This window comes from Triticum aestivum, chromosome 6A, assembly GCF_018294505.1.
Source record: "Triticum aestivum cultivar Chinese Spring chromosome 6A, IWGSC CS RefSeq v2.1, whole genome shotgun sequence".
In the NCBI taxonomy this organism is placed as follows: domain Eukaryota; kingdom Viridiplantae; phylum Streptophyta; class Magnoliopsida; order Poales; family Poaceae; genus Triticum; species Triticum aestivum.
Window position 1 is genome coordinate 159,808,169 of NC_057809.1, and position 12,918 is coordinate 159,821,086.

Below are 12,918 nucleotides of genomic sequence, written 5' to 3' on the forward strand. Positions count from 1 at the left end.
GCGCGCCCATTTGATGCCCAAACACGTCTGGACGTATGAGGGAGAAATGAGCTTCAACTTTGAAGATGACCTTAATAGTTTGTTTGATTCATTTATATGCATTGTAGCTCGTAGTAATGCACGGGCGTTCTAATAGTAAATTTTAACACCTCACAACTGCAAATTTGTACAACTAAATTTTGCACACATTCGGGTATACAATAAGCGCGCAATTTTCAGGCGGCTCCTTATATTTAGGGCGCCAAATCCGCATCACTCTTTCGCGTTTGCTACTTCTCAGTTGCTTGAGAATTTTGCTTGCATTGTTTGATTCCGCATGGATGAGAGGCAAGTTCGACGTGACTCATTGCGGCGGCGGCGGAGGAGGAGAGGAAGAAGGTTCATAGGTTAATCAGGACCTTATTGGAGTGGAGACCACGCCTTGTTGCGACGTCGCCGACAGAGGAGAGGCAAGCGCGGGGTGTTCGGAATCCAATGATTTGATTGAGGCCCTGTTCGGTACCACTTCACTCCACAACTCCGGAAACGGAGTTGACAAAGCTGCAATGTAAAATGGAGTTGCAATTTCCCCGCTTCGCAGATTTCAGGAACAGGCGATTACCGAACAGGACCTGATTCTGAACTTCTCTTATGCTGGCTCACGTAGTCACGGGCCGCACTCATATGGTGCGACAAACATGGCAAAGTGCACCTAAAATAACTTATCATTGACGAAGTTGTACGACAACCAAACCTTCCTCCATCATCAGTTTTAATGATGCTTACCGGCGGCTACGTGCGTACAACTTCAACGGAGCCACAATACTGAGAAGAAGGCTTCTTCTTCCATGTCGCTTCAAATGTTACGGGCACACAAGGAGAAGGAATCACTGAGAGCATCTCTAACAGAAGCGTTATATAAGTGACGCGCGGTATAAAAGTTGTTTTTAGCACACGGACCTGATTTGAAGTCTCCAGCAGCCGCACAAAAAACGCACGCGCTATAACTAATACATCGCGCGCATTAAAAAGGCATCACGTGTAGTATATTTAGTGCGTCCGGTCGCATGCGCTACAAATTCTGAGCTGCTGCAGATGAAACCGCTTGATTGGGATCGCTGGGCTCGCACGCTGTGCATATTTTACAACGCTCGTTGGAGCAAACGTTTCTAGCGCCTAAAAAATCTACTTGCATGCAGTAAACCCATATTTTGGACGCCACATGTTGAGCGGCTGGCTGTTGGAGATGCTCTGAGGCACTGAGCTGCTCAAGGATCAGCTTTCCCGTTTGGCATCGGCAGCAGGCGCAAGTGCGCGAACACTAGGCAGCCATGGCTGGCGAGTCCATCGTCTCCGGCGTCGTGGGGGGCATGGTCGGCAGGGCGATGTCCCTCCTCGCCGGGCAGCTCCTGGACCAGCAGCCGGAGCGGAGCGTCGAGGCCAAGCTGCGGCGGCTGAGGCGCCTGCTCGCCAGGGCCGAGAGCGCCGCGGAGGCCGCCGGGGCGAGGCGGATCACGAGCCGCGCGCTGCTCTCCTGGCTCGCGGAGATCGTCGACGGGGCGCGCCGGGGGCGCTACCTCCTCGACGCGTTCCCGGTTCCGAGCGGAGCAGGCGATCAGGACGACGGCCATGCTGGCAACAAGGTGGTGCCGCTGGCGCGCTCTTTCTCCATGCCTAGCTCGTTCAACTCCGCTAAGCGCCTGCGCGTCGCGGCCATGAAGCTGCTGCTCGGCGACGGCGACGGCAGAGCCGACGAGCTGGATGGTGTCCTCGCGGACCTGGAAAGCGTCGCCAGCGGTCTCACAGAGTTCATCGTGCTGCTGCAGATGTGCCCGCCGGCGCTGCACCGGCCGCTTGCCACGAGCATCTACGCGGACAGCCAGATGTTTGTCCGGCACGTCGAGAGACGCCGCGTTTTCGAGTTCTTGCTGCAAGATGACGAGGGCGAGCCGACGCTGGCAGAGCCAGGTGTCCTCCCTATAATCGGCTCCGCCGGCCTGGGGAAGACCACGCTCGTGCAGCACGTCTGCGAGGAGCCCGCGGTGCGCCGCCGCTTCTCGCTGGTCATGCTGCTAGACTTCCATTGCATGAGCCTCATGGCAGCCGGCGAGACGGCGCTCTTCCCACGCTCTCTGTTCACGCCAAACGCCACCAGCCTCTCCGCCGACGGCGAGCAGACGAGGCTCCTAGAGCGGAAGCTGCGCGGCGAGAGGTTTCTGGCCGTCTTCGACAACGTCAACCGGCGCAAAAGGCAGGTGGTCGACGCGATCATGCAAACCCTGCGGCGCGCCGGCAGGCGAGGGAGCAAGGTCGTCGTAACCAGCAGCGACGCCGGGCATGTTGCGGGCCTTGGCACCGCGGAGCCGATCGTTCTGCGTCCCCTGCCGCCGGAGGAGTACTGGTTCTTCTTCAGGGCGCACGCGTTCGGCGGCGCCGAGGCAGACCCGCGGCTGGCGGCGGCGGGCCAGGCCATCGCCAAGAGGCTGGACGGCTCCTTCTTCGGCGGGAAGATAGTGGGCGCGCTCCTGAGGTCCCGTCCGGACGCGCGGCTATGGCGTAGCGTCCTGAGCAGCAGCTTCAGCATCGCCGACGTGTGGTGCCTCGGCAGCGAAGGCTGCGTCGCCGCCGCGGCCGGCAGCCTCCTCCCGCGGCATGTGACCATGCGCTGCGTCACCGTCTCCGGCTCGCCGATGAGAGGGCTCGTCGGAATCCAAGAAACCTCTTTGGCTGTTCCTGCTCCTCCTTGTCCAGACGACGGCGGCAGCCGCAGCCCGGAGTTGCCTGTGCTGCTGTGCAAGTCTGTGTTCCCTGGCTACTGCCTGTACTACACTGCCCATTGCACGATCGACAGAGAGATCAATCAGTAAAATGCTCGTACGGGAAGTTCCAGTTGATAGTGTTGTTGCAAAGAATATCGTTGTGCTTTCATCCAACTTGCTGAATGCTTTTTCGGAAGAACAAACAAACACATGGTTTGAAGAAAAAACCAGAAAGAAATTTGAAGAAAACAGTTCGGAAAAGAATCACTGTGGTTCTCTTCACTTGTAGAACAGGACAGGAGAGCTTCTATCTGCATTGGCATGTGATGATCATGAGATAATGATCACAGGACTTTGAGCAGCTGAACCTCAAACACCAGCGGTTCCTTGGCATGCGACAGCAGGCTCCGGCGTGGTCCAAACTGCGGTCGCAACCAAATAAAGCACAAGAATGATCACAAATCATCAGGAAACAAAAGGAGAAAGGTAAATATGTTGCTTCCGGAGTATAGATGTGAAAGAAACATGACAAGATTCAGATAAGTTCATAAGCTAGCTAGGCCGTACCTCCTCAGGGACGGGCTGCAAGCTCTCGTCGATATAGCCTACTTCAGGGGGTATCAGAGCCCTCCTCTTGCCTGCAAAGCCACGGAGAAATAAAAGTTTCTAGTGGCTAAAACAAGAAAACTGTCAGAAAATGCCTGAAACTGTACAGCACCTCCGGCTTTCATGCCGATTATGACGTCTTTGAGGCCTCGAATCATCTACAAGAAAAATGATTCATCTGTCAAGAGAAGCCATAAGGATGTGAAATTGCTATGGGAAACCTTTAAATCATCTGTAGAAAGGTCAATTGCCAAGAGAAATCCTGTCCTGGAACCTCTTGCACGTCGAGTCGAAGTGTCACCGGCTTACTCTCGCCGCTGAACTGATTCACCGTGCTGCATCAGAGAAAACAGACAGACAAAAGCATAATGAGAGTCAAAGAAGAGCAGTATTGGTAGTACTGAAAATGCAACACATATATGCACTTTACAAGCTACTACTAGTACTAAATGAACAACACAATCAAGGATTCAATCAATGGCAATGTTCTCTTGACCTATGCACGAAATAACCATTTGCACGGCGGCACACATAGTTGAACTGCACTAGATTGCCTTCCCGAGCTTCCGGCCCTTCACCTTCGACTACATCTTCAGATCAAGAAACAGAGTTCTTCCATTTATAAGCTCTCATCTCAGCAACTGGAGTATTTATGTAAAAAGATCTCACTAATGGCAAGTACCTTCAAGCTTTACTCCACTGTCCAGCTTTCTGTACCTGAACACTTCAAACATAAATCAACCATTATGCATAGCTGCATACTACAAAATATAAGATACATAATGTAAGAATTTCACAAGAATCAGTTTTTTTTTAGAACGAAGGCTCAAGGAGAGCCCGGCTTTGAATTAACAAAGCCATCAACCGGCCAGGATTACAACCACTGCACTACAAACTCGAACAAAAAAAAAACACGGCAAGATACAAGGGTGCTGGAAGGCAACTCTCAAAACCTCACACACTACAGCTAGGAGATAGCACATGATAAGCATGAGCTGAAGCACGCAGAGGCCCTCGTCCACCCAAGGCTCACCAGGGAAGGGGAAATGGGGTTCCGGGAAGCGCCCGCTGTCGAGGATAGGCTATGACGGCACCGAACACCAAAGCCCTGGAACAACATCACCATCCACTCCCACTGTCGAAAGAGGCCCCTGCCTCCTCGCCTGGCTCGAAAGGCGCCGAGCCGTCGACATATGGGTTGCTCACCCTAGAACATGGATGGAAGGATGCAACCAGAAGGAGTAGGAACAGAGCACACCCTACATGACTAAGAAACTTCACCAGAAACACCGCATCACCGCTGCCCACTGACGATCCTTTGGAGAGGAGAAAGATGCCGGTCAGACAGCAACAGGGTGTCCAGGGAGGACGGAGCAACGAGGAGGCAGGGCCAAGGCCGAGGAATGACGCTCCGGCACTCACAACTTGCACTACTGTAGCCGCCGGAGGAGGGGAACCCGATCCCCTCCTGGCCAGAGGCCGCCGGACCAAGCTGTCACCAGTTGCACAGAGAGCACCAGAAGAAACCCGAACACTGCCGGACCTGCCAAGCTGCCGCCGCCGCCACTTGGGGCACACAGTCGCCGCCGCCCGACAACCACCACACCGTAGTGCCCACAATCCAAAAAGCATCCAAGGCGACGACTTCAAGAAGCAAACGGAGCCAAGAGCACCGTCGCCGCCCAACAAAGTTCGAGCTTTCACCCGGGAGGCTAGGGGAAGGGGGGGGTGGAGCAAAAGACCTGAATGGCGCCTCCAAGAAGGGGAGCGGCGTCCATGGACGTCGCCGCCATGGATTTCTCCCGGTCAAGGCTCCACACCACCAACACCACATCCAGCTCCAGGCACCGGAGAACCAAGTCGACCCGGACCAGATCTGAAGGGGTGGAGCACGCAGGGCAGCAGAAGGGGGAAGGGGCGGCCAGATCCGGAGCCGAAGAGGCCAGAAGCCCCACCGCCGGCGCCGCGGATCTCGTCCGCCGGGGAGCTTGCTGCCCGCGCAGCCAAGCCCACCGGACCACACCCACGCCACCACCAGCCGAGGAGACGGTGGCGCCTCACCGAACGAGGCCGCCGCCCCAGATTCCGACGCCCCCCGCTGGAGAAACGGAGCAGCAAAGGCCCCGCCGCCACCTTCCTTGGCGACGCCCCGGGCTTGCCCGGCGGATGCCTCTGGTGGCGGCGAGGAGGGAGGGGAGGAAGGGGGGAGGCGGCGAGATCTAGGGTTGTCGCCCTCGAGCCGCCCGAGAGGGGCGACGCGAGGGAGGGGGGGATGTCCCTTTTGATCACAAGAATCAGTTCATCTCACACAAACATAATTAGTCCATCTATTCTGATACGTGGAAACGACTCGTCCCTCGCTTCGTCCCTGCCCAGGCAACTCAGGGTTCCCCTTCAAACCCTAGGTGCCGCCGCCCCCAACCCTTCCTAAATACTAAACGATAGTGTTTTTGAGCAGTGAATATGACTTCCAAAACATAATTTTGACAGTCACTGTTGTGTACTCAAAGGTCTTATATTAGTTTATAGAGGGAATATATAGTAGTTTACGAATTGTAGAAATACAGTAATATTACGAGAAAAAATCATGGCAAATTATAGTACTCCCTCCGTCCCATAATATAAGAGCGTTTTTTACATTACGGAGGGAGTACCATTTTCACCCAACCATTTATTCCTAGAAACCAATGTGAATACCCTTCTGTTCAGTATGAGCCAGATTTATACTGCATTGTTTGTAATAAGCCATCCATATTCAGTAACGGGGCAGTAGTAGTTCATAACCAGGCAACACGCAGTACCTGATGACATCGGGCTCCAGCATTGCTGCCTGCACCGGCATGGGTACGGCGAGGAGATTCGCGCAAGAGGCAGCGGCGCCAAGAAGAGCCATCCCTGAAACCGCTCTCCTCCCGGACACCTCGCACACTGCTCTGAATCCGCGGCATGTCGACCTGGTCGCCTTGGGTTCCGGTGGATGCGGGCGTCTGATTGGATTGGAAACGCCCAAGAACGAGGTCAGTTTGAGTCTTTGAGATGAAATTTCCAGAGAGAGAGAGAGAGAGAGGATCAAATCTGTTTCGAGAGAGAGAGGATTTGGTCGTGTTATGCGTCAGTACCTGGGACTGGGAAACGGAGAGGCGCACGGGAATGGATTGGGGAATTTTACGTGCGGCGCAGACTCCATTGTAAAGGTCTGGAGAAGGCAGTGGCGCAGTGGACAAACGCAAGTGTTTATCTGAATGCGGATAGAACTGAGAACCGCCCACACAGAATACATTAAATGAAACAGCAAATAAGGCATCTGTCATCAGGTGGCCGAGTTGGTCTAAGGCGCCAGGTTAAGGCTCTGGTCCGAAAGGGCGTGGGTTCAAATCCCTCTCTGGTCAACTATTTTTTCTTCCGAATTTTTATTTCTCTTGGTGATTGTATCCATTTCCAACGAGGTTTATAACTTTTTAGGGAAATGAGTAAAATCAACCGACTGATTTTGTTGAAAGATCAGCCGCTTCGTTCAGCTGCCACGTACCCCATCACATGTGTGTGGTGAGTCTCTCATTGTTGGTGCTGTAAAGCACGCCACATGTGCTTCGATGGAGCTTCCACGCATGGTTGTCGGCGCTACGACAACATCGTGTTGCGGCGGGAGCATCGCGTGGGCTGGTGGTGCTGCGATGGAGCATCATCGGCTCTGCGACTATGAACGCGACGGGCCGGCCGATGGTGTTACAACTCCAGCGATATGACACAGCTGCCAGTGCTGCAATGGAGCATCGCTGGGTCTGTGACGTGAATGCGATGGGGCGGCCGATGGTACTGCAACTTCGGCGATGTTACGCGGCCGTCGGTGCTCCAATGGAGCATCGCCGGATCTGTGATGATGAATGCGATGGGGCGGCCGTTGGTACTACAACTCCGGCGATGTTACGCTGTCGTCGGTGCTGCAATGGAGCATCGCCGGCTTTATGACGATGAACACGACGGGGGTGATCGGTGGTGCTGCAACTCCGGTGATGTTACATGGCCGCCGGTGCTGCAATGGAGCATCGCCGGCTCTGTGACAATGAACGGGACGTTGGGACGATGGTACTGGGACGTTGGGACGATGGTACTGCAACTTTGGCGTTGTTAAACGGCCGGCGGTGCTACAATGGAGAATCACCAACTCTATGGTTCAAATCCCACTCTGGTCAACTATTTTTTCTTCCGAATTTTTATTTCTCTTGGTGATTGTATCCATTTTCAACAAGGTTTATAACTTTTTAGGGAAATGAGTAAAATCAACCGACTGATTTTGTTGAAAGATCAGCCGCTTCGTTCGGCTGCCACGTACCCCATCACATGTGTGTGGTGAGTCTCTCATTGTTGGTGCTGTAAAGCACGCCACATGTGCTTCGATGGAGCTTCCACGCATGGTTGTCGGCGCTACGACAACATCGTGTTGCGGCGGGAGCATCGCGTGGGCCGGTGGTGCTGTGATGGAGCATCATCGGCTCTGCGACTATGAACGTGACGGGCCGGCCGATGGTGTTACAACTCCAGCGATATGACACAGCTGCCAGTGCTGCAATGGAGCATCGCTGGGTCTGTGACGTGAATGCGATGGGGCGGCCGATGGTACTGCAACTTCGGTGATGTTACGCGGTCGTCGGTGTTGCAATGGAGCATCGCCGGATCTGTGATGATGAATGCGATGGGGCCGCCGTTGGTACTACAACTCCGGCGATGTTACGCTGTCGTCGGTGCTGCAATGGAGCATCGCCGGCTCTATGACGATGAACACGACGGGGGTGATCGGTGGTGCTGCAACTCCGGTGATGTTACATGGCCGCCGTTGCTGCAATGGAGCATCGCCGGCTCTGTGACAATGAACGGGACGTTGGGACGATGGTACTGCAACTTTGGCGTTGTTAAACGGCCGGCGGTGCTACAATGGAGAATCACCGACTCTATGGTGATGAACGCGACGGGGCAGCCAATGGTGCTGCAACTCCGGTGATCTTACGTGGCCGCTGGTGCTGCAATCTTCGCCCACCGTCATGCTTCAAGCTACAAGGCCAGCGACCGCTACTGTTGCAAGCTGGCCGGGCACGGCTGCTCGACGGAGTCACTCAGATGCTGCGTTGCAGCATGCTCGGTCGGTTGCGGCAAGCTCGCCGGCGTTCTGTTGTGGCTGCTCGCCGGAGTGATATGAAAGCTGCATTGCAGCATGCGTTGAGGCTGGTCATGGCAAGCTTGATGGCGTTTCACTACAAGCTGACCAGCGGCGTGGCTACTGCAAGCGGGGGCCTTACGGGCCAGTGAGCTGACGCCCTGGTTGGAGCTACAGGCTAGCATGCAAGGCAACTGAGGTGCTGCTTTTGCAACTTTCGCGTCTGCCGCGGAGGCGCTGCGGGAAACATGGGCAGTTCGGCTCGTTCAGGGGATCAAGCGGTCCTAATCATTCCTAATCCAGATGAATAGACGGCTAGCAAGGCGGCTTATCCTTTCCCAGGATCAGCCGACTTACGCGTAGCAGTGGCCAACTTTTTATTAATCCTACAACATTCCTAGATTTCTCTTCTGAAAAGATATGAACAACATATCAACGATTTTTTTTGGATTTTTTCTCACTCATCTAACACCTTAACGAATTTTTATTTCTCTTGGTGATTGTATCCATTTTCAATAAGGTCTTTTTAGTTAGAACTATTTATTACTCCCAACATTCCTAGATTTCTCTTCTGAAAAGTATGAAAATCCTTTTCTTTCTCCTTGGTAGTATTGTACTACAAACTTGTACTAGAAACGCAAGAACGCTATTTTTTTCTCTAACATATTTTCATTGATCTGACACCTTGGTGATTATAATCAATTTCTCTTCTCTATTGCGTTCGCTGGAGATGGATCTACCCCTTGCATCTTTATTTTGATCCTGGCTTGTGTGTAAGTGCATATTTTTTATTTTGTACCAAGTTCCCCAATAGTTGCATCATGAGCGGTTTTAGAAGTAGATGCAGGTACGATTTAAAAGCACATGGTGATGTGCGGGCATTACACAATTTTTTGTGTGGGGATTAGACCTGATCTTTTATTTGATGGTCTTGTTGCTTCCCTTTAAATTGCATTTTATTTGTTTTGACAACATAGTGAGACTTTGTTACAATGGTATGGCTTTTCATGGTCCTTCTACATTGCTCCTGAGTATCTTCGTTATCTGACCAAAGTCATACTCCCGTCTCTTTGGGTTTCACTTTAAATAAGGAAAGATAAACTTGGGCAAAACAAAGGGCTTGTAGATTTGATCTACGAGGGGTCACGCGTATAACAAAGTATAGTATGGGCTTGAGATTTTCATTAAGTCTCATGTTTCATACACGTCGACAATTCAGCTAGCAACTTCAAATAATCATGTTTGATGGTTACGTAGGCACTAAACGGCTTGCAACGGAAATCCTAGCACCATGATAACTTGCAAAAAAATTAGTTGTGTCTTAACTTGTTTTTGCAGGGTGTGTATGTGATGTGGTGCATCCTTCTTTATGGCAATGAGATAATATGAGATGGTATATGCTGTGATATATTTTTTGCATGATCTGCATGTATGGCACGATGGCAGGAACCATATGATTGTCACTTAACTTAATTCTGCTGACCAACGTCAGACTTCATGTAATGCAATTATTTCATTAGCTATGGAGATATCAATAGTTGTATTGCAAGTACATGGTGGTGGCAGGTTATGCGGCGATGGACCTTGATGCCAGAGTTGTACGTGAAGGAGTTCTCCGGAGAAGAAAGCTTGAAGAAACATGCAATGATATATTTTTGAATATGCAATGATATATTTTTATTTTGCCACGACAGTGTTTTCTCTTACAAACATCTGCTACTTTAGGGTTTTCAAAACTGCTACCATGACATGAAAAAGGGCTGCCACGACGGCTTTTTAGAAAAACATGTGTGAAGACGACCTGTACTTCTCCAGTGAAAGGGGATATGCCATATCACACTATTATACATTGTCAGTGATGTTTATCCCTTTTTATGCACTATTTGATGCATGATACACGTGTTTTATAGGGTGGTCCCTCACAAAAATATCGAATAGTTAGTGTTCCTCTCAAGTGTAGCACCATCTGGAGCACATGTCATTTTGAGGTGCGCCATGTCACATGGGTATTATAGACTTGTCGTGTGTAAGGCCGGTGCAAATGTTCCCCTGAAAGTGCGTTATATCGACTAGAGGGGGGGTGAATAGGCGATTTTTATGAAAGTCTTCAAAACGTGGAAGTTATGAAGACAAACAGAGAAGATTTTGCCTATTACTATGCAGCGGAAGTTAGATTACACTAGGCAAGCCATGGTCAAGTATTGAATAGAGTGAAAGCACAAAGATAAACAGGTGCAGTGTAATAAGGATCAGGTAGGAAGAAGTTATGAAGCCAAACAGATCATACATTCACGTTGTGAAGACAAAAGATAGAGCAAGCATGCAATGACTTCACAATGAGTGACAGTAAGAAAAGGGAAGTGAAGATGAAACCAGTGACTCGTTGAAGACAATGATGTGTTGGACCAGTTCCAGTTGCTGTGACAACTGTACGTCTGGTTGGAGCGGCTAGGTATTTAAACCTTAGGACACACAGTCCCGGACACCCAGTCCTGAACACGCAGCTCAGGACACCAAGTCCTCACCGTATTCTCCTTGAGCTAAGGTCACATAGTCCTCGCCCAATCACTCTGGTAAGTCTTCAAGGTAGACTCCCAAACCTTCACAGACTTCGTTCACTGGCAATCCACAATGTCTCTTGGATGCTCTGAACGCGACGCCTAACCGTCTGGAGGATTCACAGTCCTCAAGTGTAATAAGTCTTCAGATCACACAGACAAGAAGACTTAAGTGATGCCCAATGTTCTCTGGCTCTGGGTGGTTAGGGCTTTTCTCCTCACTAGGAATTTTCTCTCAAAGGCTTCGAGGTGGGTTGCTCTCAAACGACAAAAGCCGTGCACTGAAATCTGAGCAGCCAACCGTTTATGGTTGTAGGGGGTGGGCTATTTATAGCCACTTGGCAACCCGACCTGATTTGTCCGAAATGACCCTGGGTCACTAAGGAACTGACACGTGTCTCAACGGTCAGATTTCAAACTCTCATGGCAACTTTACTTGGGCTACAAGCAAAGCTGACTTGTCCGGCTCTGGACAAGATTCGCTCTCATTGTCTTCACTCGAAGACATAGGTTTTTGGTTTAGGCATCACTTCAGTCATTCTGACTGGTTCTCCTGGACCCCACTTAACAGTACGGTGGTTCCTATGACTCAACACAAAAGAAAAAGAACTACGAAAGATCTAAGTCTTCGAGCTCCATAGGCTTCATAACGTGTCTTCTTTTGTCATAGTCTTCAATGTGAATATCTTCATATACCACCTTTGGCTTCAATGTCTTCATACATTTTTAGGGGTCATCTCTGGTAGTAAAACCGAATCAATGAGGGACTTCTACCTGTGTTATCCTGCAATTCTCACAAACACATTAGTCCCTCAACTAGGTTTGTCGTCAATACTCCAAAACCAACTAGGGGTGGCACTAGATGCACTTACAATCTCCCCCTTTTTGGTGATTGATGACAAACTAGTTGAAGTTTTCAACGGGGAATATAGTCTGTGAAATTGTAAAGGATAAGGAATTGTCTTCATAAGTTGCAAGGGCTCCCCCTGAAGATGTGCATATAAGTTAATTTGCTTTTGGAATGCAAATGCACATGGCAGGTTGTACTTGGAGATCCACTTCAGCTTATGATGACAATCCACTATGCATGTGAAAGTATATGAAGATAATGACATGCATAATGGAAAATGGACGTCTGCAGAATGAGCTAAGTGCGGAATTTATCGTCGCACATGCGGAATTTATCTTCGCAAAATAGGGTGGCAAACAAGTAGCAGACGACCATCTGGTTTAAGTGTTACAACTCATAAGAACCAAATGAAGCAAAAACGAGAGTTGTAAGCACGAAGCAAAATATAGCAAAACATAAAGCACCCGCCCATATGGACCCGCTTGAAGACTATCAACCCATATGCTTCTCCCCCTTTTGTCAGCAAGGACCAAAAAGGTTTGAAGACATAGAGTGTCTACTCGTTCCCAGGAGCAGCAGGGTCGTTGGAGGTGTTTGGCGGTGCAGAAGAGCTTGGAGGTGCTGAAGCAGGTGGCGGTGATGTAGCATCGTCTTCTTCATCAATGATTCTGGCAGTGACTGTGGCAGCAGATGAAGAAAACTCAGAGTCTTCAAGTGATGGTGTGTTGCGCATCACAGCCCTTCTAGGAGGTGTGGTGTCAAACTTGAATCGCTCTGTGAAGCCATCCTCTTCATGTTCAGCTTCAGTACATATCATTGAGAGCCCTTTCCAGGTACGACGATAGGTTTCATGAGTGATGAAAGCATTCCTGGTGGCAAGATTTCGAAGTCGATTAACATCCACCAAGAGGCTTTTCATCTGACGCTTTAGCCAGTCGTGATGCCTATCTTGTTTTTGATGAAGGGCCACAAGAAGCTCTCGGTCAGTGAGAACACGAGTGCGCTTCTTGGGCC

General features: G+C 50.6%; 1 protein-coding gene across 6 annotated transcripts; it reads right to left on the reverse strand.

Annotated features, from left to right (window-relative positions):
• Positions 1-995: 995 nt before the first annotated feature.
• On the reverse strand, positions 996-6,651 carry LOC123132614 (peptidyl-prolyl cis-trans isomerase FKBP16-1, chloroplastic). Of its 6 annotated transcripts, none has more exons than XM_044552452.1 (8): positions 6,464-6,645; positions 6,146-6,331; positions 4,027-4,061; positions 3,841-3,934; positions 3,619-3,679; positions 3,457-3,502; positions 3,306-3,376; positions 2,844-3,160 (listed from the first exon to the last, which is right to left on the reverse strand). In XM_044552452.1, exons 1-8 carry the CDS (start codon positions 6,622-6,624, stop codon positions 3,083-3,085), a joined length of 732 nt encoding a protein of 243 aa, XP_044408387.1. In that variant the 5' UTR covers positions 6,625-6,645; the 3' UTR covers positions 2,844-3,082. The 6 variants fall into 6 exon arrangements, 5 of the variants coding, with proteins under 5 accessions (XP_044408384.1, XP_044408385.1, XP_044408386.1 ...); XM_044552453.1 differs by having other exon boundaries at positions 4,027-4,068; positions 6,464-6,568; XR_006464913.1 differs by lacking the exon at positions 3,457-3,502 and having other exon boundaries at positions 3,306-3,411; positions 3,566-3,679.
• Positions 6,652-12,918: the final 6,267 nt, after the last annotated feature.